The sequence below is a fragment of the Leptopilina boulardi genome, unplaced genomic scaffold, assembly GCF_019393585.1.
Source record: "Leptopilina boulardi isolate dan_hultmark-lab unplaced genomic scaffold, ZJU_Lbou_2.1 LbouV2_195, whole genome shotgun sequence".
Taxonomy (NCBI): domain Eukaryota; kingdom Metazoa; phylum Arthropoda; class Insecta; order Hymenoptera; family Figitidae; genus Leptopilina; species Leptopilina boulardi.
In genome coordinates, this window is record NW_026137746.1 from 330,663 (window position 1) to 343,196 (window position 12,534).

General features: G+C 28.2%; 2 protein-coding genes across 2 annotated transcripts in view; one reads left to right on the forward strand and one right to left on the reverse strand.

Annotated features, from left to right (window-relative positions):
* The window catches only part of LOC127278123 (phosphoribosylformylglycinamidine synthase), a 117,496-nt gene that overhangs the window by 62,157 nt on the left and 42,805 nt on the right, over positions 1–12,534 (forward strand). Inside the window, exons 11-16 of the mRNA XM_051299677.1 lie at positions 234–470; positions 719–844; positions 8,899–9,126; positions 9,256–9,454; positions 10,834–11,099; positions 11,179–11,392. Of these exons, the coding sequence (XP_051155634.1) occupies positions 234–470; positions 719–844; positions 8,899–9,126; positions 9,256–9,454; positions 10,834–11,099; positions 11,179–11,392 (1,270 nt within the window). The remainder of the gene's footprint in view (positions 1–233; positions 471–718; positions 845–8,898; positions 9,127–9,255; positions 9,455–10,833; positions 11,100–11,178; positions 11,393–12,534) is intronic.
* On the reverse strand, positions 6,578–8,919 carry LOC127278146 (tigger transposable element-derived protein 4-like). Its single transcript, XM_051299705.1, has 2 exons — positions 7,017–8,919; positions 6,578–6,942 (listed from the first exon to the last, which is right to left on the reverse strand). The coding sequence occupies exons 1-2, from the start codon at positions 7,372–7,374 to the stop codon at positions 6,689–6,691; spliced, it is 612 nt and encodes a 203-aa protein (XP_051155662.1). The 5' UTR covers positions 7,375–8,919; the 3' UTR covers positions 6,578–6,688.

Below are 12,534 nucleotides of genomic sequence, written 5' to 3' on the forward strand. Positions count from 1 at the left end.
CATCCGCTATTGGCGCTTCGAGCAACTTTATATAGATACTTCAGAACTCTATAGAATATGAAACTTTTTTATTTTCAGGGAATTGAAGTAAGTAACAATTTACTTCGTTACAAATATTACAGATTTCAATAACTAAAAATACATACTCTCGATGATATAAACTTAATAATGCTAAAATATATTTGATAGCTTTTATAACATATCTAAATTTGATGTCATTTTTTATCTAACAGACATTCAATCTAGAAAGAAAGTACCAACAGCTTAATCCTTGCCTACTGCCTCAAGATTTAACTGTGAGAGCAGCTTTAGATAGAGTTTTGAGATTACCTTCAGTGGCAAGTAAGCGTTATTTAACCAATAAAGTTGATCGTTGCGTAACAGGATTAATTGCTCAACAACAATGTGTTGGTCCTTTGCACACTCCTCTTGCTGATGTTGCAGTGACAGCTGTATCACATTTTTCATTGGTAAGTTCCACCCCTTGCTTAACTAAGATAAGTTAGTTCAATATTATATTTTTCTGTTTTCAATAACTACCCTAACAGCACTAATCATTTCCTCAACATTACATACTCATTTTCTGCATTGATTCTCAGCGTCAGGAAATTATTTCTTAATTTAATTCAAGCTAACTGAAAATGATTGCAATGTGGAAATGATCTCAAAACATTCCAAAATCTTTGTAATGTCAATTAAAAAACCAAATTAATTGTAGGTTGGCATAGCATCAGCAATTGGTGAGCAACCTATAAAAGGTTTGGTAAATCCAGCGGCAGGTGCAAGAATGTCAGTAGCAGAATCTCTTACAAATCTAATGTTTGCACCCATTTCAAATTTAAAGGTAATGAAAATTAATATCTGTTGAATTATTTATGAGTGTATTAATCATATTAGGTCTAATTTTATTTACATATTTATTTATGGCGTTTCAAATTTATAAAAGTTCGTCGAATTCACTTGAAACTTATTACTTGAAGGTTTTTGGAGTTGCTGATTACAAAATTGATGTCGGGTTTTCAAATTTCAAAATGGCGGATCCAATATGGTGTTCGAAATTTATAAATGTTATTAATTTTTTATAAAACTTCGTATCTATGGGTTTTTGGGGTCGCTGAGAACGCATCTGAAGGTAGATTTTTAAAATTCAAAATAGATCTAATAATGTGGAAGATTAGAAAACAAAATATAAAAAATAAAAATTTCCACATATGTGTTTTTTGTATATTTGACAAAGTTAAAACAAATGACAGTTGTTTATATGTTCGTTTTCAGTTGCATAGTTACGAAAAATAGTACATAAAACAAATGACAATTGTAGACTTTTTTACTTTGCACAGCAGTTTTAAACAATCACTTCACATCTTTAAATTCATCTTACTTGAGCTTATTACTGTTATCTAATAAAAATATTGTTACTTACTACAAAGCCAGTTTTGTTATTTAAAAAGTTTTCAATATACAAAAAACACATATGTGGAAATTTTTATTTTTTATATATTGTTTTCTAATCTACATTATTAGATCTATTTTGAATTTTAAAAATCTACTTTCAGATGCGAACTCAGCGACCTTAAAAACCCCTAGATACCAAGTTTTATAAAAAATAATTAATATTTATAAATTTCGACCGCCATATTGGATCCGCCATTTTGAATTTTCAAAATCTGACATCATATCTGACATCCGAGATACCAGGTTTCATAAAAAATTATTAATTTGTACAAGATTTCCTATCACCCTTCATTTAAGGGTTGTTTTTACCCCTAAAAGCAAAAAATGACCTGATCTAGCAAAACGGCCAGACACGGGTATCTTTTTTTTTGGTCCTAGTTTCTGAAAATCATTGATTTTTTCGTGTGTGAAAAAAAAGTTGAATTTTGTCGGACAGGGTTATAAAAAGTTTTAATTCATAAACCAACTAGTCTTCTATATTTCCAACATGGTTGAAGCTGCTCACAAAACGAGACTAGTCTCGGTCTCGTTTCGATTTTCAGTTACGAGACCGAGACGAGACAAAACAAAAAAATTCGAGACTAGACCGAGACGAGACTAGTAAAAGTCTGAAATTCTCGTCGAGAGTCTCGACTGACTGGATTTTCATACGTAATTTTGTAAAAATATGTTTTTATAATAAAATATTTTTAATTTGAATCATAATAGTTTTATATTGTTAAATATAACCTAATAAAAATAGAGAACAATCTGTGAATCTTATTTTCCATCAAAAATGGCTCGAAATGTATTTTCGGTTACTGCAATATCGGTTCCCGTTGAGAGGCTCTTCTCTTTAAAAGGTTTAGTTGTAACTCAACTTAAAAATTCGTTAAAAAATGAATCGATTAGATCACTTTTGTGCTTAAATTCTTGGGACTCATCTGAATTAAAGTCAAAGTTAAAAATTTAAGTCTGCCTATTTTATCTTAAAAATTATTATCTTTTTTTACATTATTTATAGGGAAGAGGGCCCCAAGATGGACATAGTTTTGATTTTGTGCTCTAGAGTCCAAACGTTTCAGGAAATTTAAAAATGGTGCATACCGTATGAAAGTACAATAAATAAGGTATCCTTTGTCCATAAAGAAAAAATTTTAATTTGAAAACAAACATTTTTTAAAGAATTTTTTCAAATTGTTGTAAATTTCGATTTGAAAAAAGTGGCCCCAAGATGGACACCTTCATAAAATGCATTAAAAAGCGAGTAAAATAAAAATAAAATATCAAGTAAGGATTTTTAAACCAATTTTCTGTTTCTTTATTATATTTTTTAAAAGTTCTAACATTTTTTAAATGTTAAAAATTAAATAACATTGTAAGAAAATTAATTTTAATGAGAATAATTTAATTAAATTAATTTATAATTTATTTAATAAGAGATTAGTATTTTATAATTAATTAATAGAAATTAACAATAAATCCAGCTCTAAGCTGAATTGTCTGAGTCACAATTCGGACATTCATACCAGGGTCCGCAGATTTTGGCGCACTTTAAGTGGACTTCTCTCTGACAGTTATGGCACGCAATCATATTCTCTATTGATAACAACACAATTTCGAAGTAGAAAAAGAAAAAATTTTAATTATAAAGCTTAGAGCATTATTAAGAAACTGTAACATTGAAAATAAATAAAATTATGAAATTAAGGTGTGATATCCATCTTAGGGCCACCAGACTGTCCATCTTAAGACCAATGACACCGTTTTTTTTGGCGCAAATAAAAATTATTTATAAACACAATGTCAACCGAGTCATTTTAGAATACTATTATACGATAAATAAGTGAGGTTATTACGATATGCACCTATTCGAAATCTAAAATATAGATAATTTTACCGACTGAAATAAAAACTGTTACAAAACTTTTTAAAACGTAAAATCCACGTAATATGTGTTACAGGAAGAAAAATAATTCTTTCCGATCCGTGTTTATATAAATAGCATCATCTAAACAAATTAAATCAGTTAAAAAAATCACGAGGCGATATAATACTTATACGAAAATTTTATATCAAATGTCCATCTTTATGCCCTCTCCCCTAATATTATATTATAAGTTTATATAATAGTTTTTATTTCATTTATCTTTTTAATTTATGTATTTCAATTTCAATAAATATAATATTGTTTAAAAGGAATCAGTTCTTTTTTCTATTCTTCTGCTCGAGACTTTAAGGAGACCGAGACTTCAAATTTCTATATTTAACGAGACCGAGACGAGCCAGGTTAAAAAAGATAACATAAATATATTTTAGTTTAAATATACATAATACCGTGGACCAACATAAGAAAACGGAAATAAATATTAAGAAAATATTAATTTAAAATAAAGTAAATTGAGACCACCCAAGTGCGAGCACATAGAAAAGTCTTCGTGAGCCAAACTAGCACAGATCCGAGGAGCTCCTCGAGAACTGTCGTGGACAGCACTGAAAATTTCGGCAAGCGGGCGACGCTTTTATAGAAGTGATCATTACTGAGAGAAAGGAAAAAGCATTGGGTGAGACTAATACGTCTTGTATCCCACCTTACGTCCTGCAGTTTAACTCCCACTATTTCAAAAAGCTGCCTGATTTCTCCCGAATGACACTAGACTTATAGCGATGAGAGAAAGGATAAATTTTACATCGTTATATGGAGAAAAAAATCAAGCGAATATAGTAGAGACAGTAACACAATAAGCGCTTTCTACGATATTTGCAAGGATCTATACTCTTGGTATAGGACCCTGCAAATTGGGTATGTTGTTCTACGAATATCGTAGAAAGTGCCTGCGCGAAATTAGTATATGTACGATCTCTACTATATTCGTTTGATTTTTTTCTCCATATACAAGTATATCAAATACTGATAAACCAGAAATATGTTAAACTTTGCTGTAGTTCGTGCTTTTTACTAAAAATGATGAACATATTTTATAAATATATTAAATAGTTAGACTTAATGACGAATACCATACATTTTTGTTAGGTTTTCGATTTAAGAGAAATAAGAGAAAATTAAAACTATTTTTTCTCGAAATCATGAAAAATGCAGATATGCTGTTACGCCTTTCTGAATTTTACTTCTACAATTCCTTTATAAACCACAATTATCTATCTACAAATTTTTTGTCTCCAAATTGTAACGAGAAAGGTGTAATATAATAATAAATTAAAAAACTAAACTTTATTAAGTGTACTAATAAATTAAATTCAATATATTAATTTAAAAATAATTAGTTTATTGAATTTAATTAACTTTAATAGGGGAGCCCATGTTGCTAAATGGGGATTTACTCGAGCGTCGTCGGGATGATGATATTTTGTAGTTTAGATGATAAGGAAAATAAATAACAGGTTCTATAAATATTTCCCTTTCAGTGGTGCGTTATGCGTATACAAATGTTCAAAAATGTAAAAAAAACAATTACATGGAAATACTTGAGTGTATCAGATATTAATACTTTTGATACTCCAACGTATCTCTGATAACAAAGGTAAGTTCATCTGCCGGTTTTTGTGCTGCTGGTGGTAATTTGGATGAATACAAAATAGAAAAAAATACAGTGGAGTCCGGTTATAACGACATTTAAGGGACCGGAGATTTCCGTCGTTGTAAGCGATAAAAAAATATAAGTTAAAGTATGCCAAAAAAGTATATTTTTATAATATAACTAGCTGTCGCACCCGTCTTCGACGGTTATAATATTTAGATTTAATAAATTTTGAAATTTATAATTACATCCAACTATACGTGTTCTCCTGTATTAAAATATCTTTTTATAAATTTTTAATTATTATTTATTCAATTCAATTTAATATTTCCACTGCTTTTAATAAAATTAAAATAATTTAAAATTGTATTTAATTTTATAGTATTGAAAATAAAAATTATTTTAATCAATACAATTTAAATTAAAATTTTAAAAAACTTTAAAAATTTTAATTTAAATTGTATTGATTAAAATAATTTTTATTTTCAATACTATAAAATTAAATACAATTTTAAATTATTTTAATTTTATTAAAAGCAGTGGAAATATTAAATTGAATTGAATAAATAATAATTAAAAATTTATAAAAAGATATTTTAATACAGGAGAACACGTATAGTTGGATGTAATTATGAAAATAATTTAATTTTATTATATTTATTATATTATATTTAAGTTAATTTAGTTTATTTAGTTTTATTATATTTAAAAATAATTTGTATCTATAATAATAATAATAATAATAATAATAATAATAATAATAATAATAATAATAATAATAATAATAATATTCAATAATAATAATAATAATTTAAATATAATAATTGTTAATTTCAAAGAGTAAAAAAGTAATTTTCGATTTTTTATTTTTACAATATCTGATTTCATATTCAGATTTGCAATTATTAATTTTAAAATTCTGATAAAATTCTTAAATTAAAATTCTTAAAATTTCTTGTTAAAAGCATACTTAATTGGTCACAAAATTTTAAATAAAGAACGTTTAGTAAAGAATTATCAAAAAATAAAAAATGTTAAACTTTTTAAATTTTTTGAAAGTGTCATATTTTTGTTTAAATTAATATTTTTCATTGGTGTGCAGCTAAGATTGCGTTTAATACCCAACAGACTAAAAACATTATTGTTTTACTTATAAAAAGTTGAACATAACGAATTCTTAGATTACAATGTTATTAAAAAAATTGGAAATTCAAAAATTTGATTTAGACTTTTAAATTCAGACTATTTACTTAATTTAATAAAAAAATTGATTGTATTTATGTGAAAAAATTAGGTACAAATAGTTTCAAATCAATCTGACAAAAAATAAAAAATTTGCATTTTTTTGACTTTTTTAAATATTTTGAAAAAATGTCATAACTTTCGTTCATGTTAATATTTTTTAATCAAATATGCCTAAGATTTTAAGTTACGTTAAGACTGAATACACTGCCAAGTTTCACCTCAATCGGTTGAGCCGTTTTAAAGTTGTGCCGGTACAAAATATTGACGACAGACAGACAGATAGACAGACAGACAGAATTTTTATTTATGGCATATTTGTTATCTTTACTACTTAAAATGATAAACTATGCAAGAAAAAATTAATTTGAAGCAATGTACAGACAAAAGTCTGATTTTATTAATATAGATAGATTATATACAGTGTACTTGATAAAATAGGAAAATCGTACTTGTACCATAAAACTAAGAACTTAAAAAAAATCTGTAATTTTTGTTTGTTTCTCCTTTACTTTTACCTCACAGTAAGATTTACGAATTGCATTGTGAAGGCGAGACATAGAAATTTTAATATCGTCATCATCGTAAGTAGAATGGACAAATGTACTTAATAAATTTGCATTCAATAATGCTGCAGATACGTTAGGCGTTGGACATATCTCATCGTCCTGCATTTCGGATTCGTCATCGTCGTCACTATGGTTGTTTTCAGGGATTATGTCCTGCACTGCAAAAAAAAGTATCTTAAAATGCATTGTAATTAATTTTTGAACGTTTAAAACATGTTAATAAGATGCTTACTTTTTAGAGATTGTACAATGGACTCATCTGATGGATCTTCACTTGTGATAAGTTCATTATTGAAATCGACATATTCTTCAAAGCTGTCTTTCGTCAATGATATAGAAAAATCGGTAGCTTCCACCAAAGTTGAAATTGGAATATCGACTTCTTCAATGAAATCCGTGGACGTACTGGGAATATTTTCGTCTATTTTAGAAAATCCGGCATGTTTATAACAATTTGAAATTGTTTCTTGTGATATTTTTGTCCATGCAACGTAAATCATTAAAATTGCGTCAAGTAAATTGTCAACCGTTTTCAAAACAAGGTTTTTACGAAAATTTGTTTTCAGTGCTCGAATTATCCCTTGATCCATTGGTTGCAATACAGAAGTAGTGTTAGGGGGAAGAAACGCAAGAGTCTTATTTTTCAGTCCTCCGATTGCAGTATGCGATTGACAGTTGTCAACTAGAAGTAGGATCTTTTCCTTATTTTTTGTAACTCACGATCCCAAGAACGTATCCAGTTTTCAAAAATTTCCGACGTCATCCAAGCTTTTTTATTATTTTTATAATCCACTGGTAATGATCTTACATTTTTAAAACACCTTGGTTTCACAGAATTACCGATAACTAAAAGTTTTTTTTTTAATTGAACCACTCATGTTCGTTGCAACCATAACAGTTATTCTATCTTTCGAGAGTTTGCCACCCGCACATGTTTTACCTTTAAATTTTAAAGTTTTGTCTGGTGTTAATCTGAAAAACAGCCCTGTCTCATCAGCGTTAAATATTTGATCTTCAGTAAACTTTTTAAGTAAATTTGGCCACACTTTTTCCGGCCAATCACTTACATCATTTTGGTTAACTGACAACGATTCTCCACTTATCTTACCGACAACAATATTGTGTCTCGTTTTAAATCTATTAATCCAACTCGGTGTACAAGTAAAATTTGAAATATTAGACTGCGATGCAAAAAAATTTGATTTTTCCTGTAATATAGGTCCATTCACAGGAATTCCTCTGTTTCGTTGCATCTTGAACCACTGTAATAAAGTTCGATCAATTTCTTCGTGTGAAGATGTCCTCATGCGTTTTGGTTTTAAAACATTTGAATTCACCGCAGCAGTAATTTCTATATAAACCAAACTAAAGGGTCTGCATAGGTCCTTATAAGCGAAGTCGTTATAAACGGATTCCACTGTAATTTTATTCGAGCGCGTCAGATATTTGGATGTTAAATGAACCCTAAAAATGCTCCCATTCAAAAGACTGATGTTTCGGAAGTGAAACAAGATCGTAGCAAATTTTTGAAAATGCAAAAAAAATCGTCATCTTGAAATACTCGAGCGTGTCAGATTTTTATACAGATGGTTCAGCTTGATGTCTTCAGTCATGATAGTCCAAAATCTGACGATTATTTTGAGGAATATTGTTAATCTAACAGCTGCTGCTTTGTGATCAGCTGTATAATGGTGTCATGGAGTTCTTGTGTTATTTACGCACTAATTTTATCGACATTAAAATTTGAAATTCGCTTCCGAAAGATTCGAATCTACCTAACCAAGATATATAACGCATTTTGTCTTAACAACTAACTTGTTTTTCAAACTAATTTTTATCGAAATGATGACAAATTCAGATATGTTGTTATGCCTTTCAGCCACAGATTTTTACTTCTACAATTACTTTATAAACCCAAATTATCTATTTACAACTTAATCGCTATAAATTTTAAATTACTCACATTGAAACAATGGAATCGGCATATAATTTGGTTATTCTTATGCGAAAGAACTTTTGGGGATATTTCTTCACTTATGGAAGGCAAAGGAATCCTCAAAATTATCTTAAAATAAATAATACATTTGGTTTTAATTTCTGAAATTATTTCCTAGGATGTGAAATGCAGTGGAAATTGGATGTGGGCCGCAAAACTACCTGGTGAGGGTGCAGCATTATATGACGCATGTTTGGCTATGTGTACAATAATGAAAGAATTAGGGATTGCCATTGACGGGGGAAAGGATTCTTTAAGTATGGCTGCTAGAAATGGTAAAGAAATAGTAAAAGCACCTGGAACTCTTGTTATTTCGAGTTATGCTCCTTGCCCAGACATTACAAAGGTATTTATTTCAGGTCTAAGTCATTGATTTATAATTAATTCGTTAACCCTTTGTTCCAATCTTTTCTTTAAAATGTCCGCTTATATTTTATTTTCAACTGGATTAAATTTATTTTTGTCTAATGATCAGATTGTTACACCCGATTTGAAAATGCCATCATTCAAGAAGGAGGGAAGCATAATTTTTGTAGATTTATCCAATGGAAACAGTCGAATAGGAGGAACAGCTGTAGCACAAGTTTTTATGCAACTTGGTAATGAGGCACCAGATGTTAACAATGCATCTTTGTTGAAGAATGCTTTTAATGCGACTCAAAGTTTATTAAAAGGTATGATTCAATTTTAAAAACCGCTGCCAAGTTGAAGTATGTATTTTTGTGTTCATTCCATGAACACTTTGCTTCCTCATGGAGATATTTTGCGATCAGTTTACGATTTTTTATTTATATTTATTTATATAATAATAAGTAAAAAATTAAACTAAAAATTAAAATAAAATAATGTGTGTATAACTTTATATTTAAAAATGATTGGTATCCTTAAGTGTCCGACTACTAGCGCATTCACCCTATATTAGGAATAATAAAAGTTTTGGGTATGTTTTGCATAAAAATTAAAAAAAGTTTATCACCAAGAAAAAGCTTTCTAATCTAATTATAATGATTTTACAGATACATAAAGATTTTTGAACAAAAAATGCAAACAGGTTTTTATCAATATTATTTATTTTTAAAATGTCAATAACTTTGGATAAAGTAATCGTAAAATGTTCGTTAATAGGTCAAAAGATGCGTCTTGAAAATCTCTACAAAATGAAACTAAAAAAACTGTAGGTGTCAAAACATTTTTTTAAAGTTATGAGCAAAAAACGATTTTTTATGATTTTTAAAATGTCAATAACTTTGGATAAAATAATCGTAAACTGTTCGTTAATAGGTCAAAAGATGCGTCTTGAAAATCTCTACAAAATGAGACTAAGAAAACTGTAGGTGTCATAACATTTTTTTAAAGTTATAAGCAAAAAACGATTTTTTATGATTTTTAAAATGTCAATAACTTTGGATAAAATGATAGCAGATTGTTCGTCAATAGCTCAAAAAATGCGTCTTAAAAAACTCTACAAAATTAAGTAAAAACATCCCAACTTTCAAAACATGTGTTTCAAGTTATGGGCAAAAAACGACTTTTCAAAAATTTTAAAAGTCAAAAAAAATATAGTTAATATGTATTAATTTGTCCCAAAGTTTTCTCATTTTATGTCCCCAAGTGAGATCTACAATTTAAAAAAAAATTCAGCCCTAAAGCTCTTATAGAATTTGAGATATTTATGAAAATGTAATGTATATATACACACACACACACACACACACATACGGAATGACATTTTCTAAAAATGTCATTTTTGGATTCCTGAGGTCAAAAAACATAAAGATATGTAAAAAAAATGAGTTCGAAAAATTTCGCGAAAACAATACTTCCTCCATGAGGAAGCAATAAATTAATCAAACACAAATGGTAAGAAAATTAGTCTTTACTGTTTATTTCTTTCCGGTTCTGAATTTGAATTAAATTACATTTATAATTCCCTTCCGAGTTAGATTCTAATTTAAATTAGTTTTTTAATTATTTAAATTCGGGTTTTGTTCCTAATCTTAATACTACAGTTTTTTTATAACTGTCAGTAAATGAAACTTTTTTAAATTTGCAGATCGAAAAATATTATCTGGACATGATATAAGTGACGGAGGTTTGATAACATGTATTTTAGAAATGTGTTTTGCTGGCATTTCTGGAGTTAATATTAATATTACTCATAAATTAGGATCATCAATAGAAATACTATTTGCTGAAGAAATAGGTTGGCTCCTTGAAGTTGAAAAGAATGAGGCTGATTATGTTTTAGAAACGTTTAAGAATGTTGATGTTAATGCCTATTTGATAGGAGAATCTGTAAATTACGGCTTAAACTCGAAGGTTGAATTAATAATTTAAATACACGTTATTATAAGAATTAAGTCAGTAATAGGAATATTAAATTTGTAAAATATTTCAGATTGTGATTGCAGTTAATGATCAAAATGTACTGAATAATACAGTTCATGATTTGATGGAAATTTGGGAAGAAACCAGTTTCAAACTAGAATGCCGTCAAACAAATGAGGATTGTGCATTGCAAGAATACACAGAATTGAAAGATAGACATGCTCCTGTATACAATGTTACGTTTAATTCTGACTTTACATTGAATTTGGAAAATCCAACGCTACGTAAGTATACCATTAATAGACATTTTATTATAAATTTATTTCCATAACTATTAATCACTTTATAGACTCAAATAGTAAAATTGCCTTTTTTATTTTATGTATTTTTATATACGGTTTGTAGTTTTATCCCAGGTTGGAGTGGATTATAAACCTCATAATGCCTTTTTTAATAATGATTTTATCAAATGTTTTACTTTTATTTCGAATCATAGTATGATTATTATAACGAGGTATTTTATATCAGGGTAAAAAGATATCTCCATGGATAACGGAAGAAATTAAATTTCTTATTAGAGAAAGAAACAGATTGAAGCTTGTAAACGCACTGAATCGGACGACTTTTGTAGGGCTTTTAATCAATAAAAAGCAATTCAATAGATGCAGAAAGAATGGTAAATTAATTTATTTGAAGTTAGTGACCGTTAAGTATATTTTGGTGATTTGATGACCGAAAAGCCTTTTAAATCACCAAAATGGTAAATTAAATTAGTAACAAAAATGAAAAAAAATTTAATTTTTTAAACATTTAAACAGAAAACAATTATTCTTATCAATTCAAACCTCCACATTAAAAACATTGTGAAAACAGTGTACTGTTGGTAATTTTACGATGCAATTCGAAAAATATTGTTTTCTACCTTACCGACACTAGATATTAATTTAACACGGGTTTTTTGATTTTTCAATTTTAAAAGCAATCCAAAAGTATTTAAAACATTATTAAACATAATTTAGTGCTTATTTTTATTTACTTTTCCATTGTTTCTGCATCCATATAATTGCTTTTTCTTGATTAAAAGCCCTACAAAAGTCGTCCGTTTCAGTGCGTTTACAATCTTCAGATCATTTCGGATACCAAAAGTGCTCGTATCCGAGATGCTCACAGATTTGTTCTGGTATCGCATTTCTGGTATCTTTTATTTTTTACTGGGTATTACAAAAATGTTCTCTTTTGATTAAATCTTACCTATTTACGAATTTCTAAGAATCTAATGATTAGAGTTGCTCTACCTACCCTTTCGATTATTATTTTTATCGAGTTAAGACTCTTTTGTATAGATTTCTTAATCTTAAAACAAATTAAAGATTAGGTTAATCGGATTGGGCTGTAATTTGCACATAGTTTAGTCCTATGAGTACTT

What these genes read in the sequence shown, in the direction of transcription:
- LOC127278146 (XM_051299705.1), bottom strand. Translation starts at nt 7,374, where the DNA reads ATGGATCAAGGGATAATTCGAGCACTGAAAACAAATTTTCGTAAAAAC. An exon ending in CATTGTACAATCTCTAAAAA is followed by an intron (nt 6,943 to 7,016) that starts GTAAGCATCTTA and finishes TTTTTTTTGCAG; the next exon opens with TGCAGGACATAATCCCTGAA.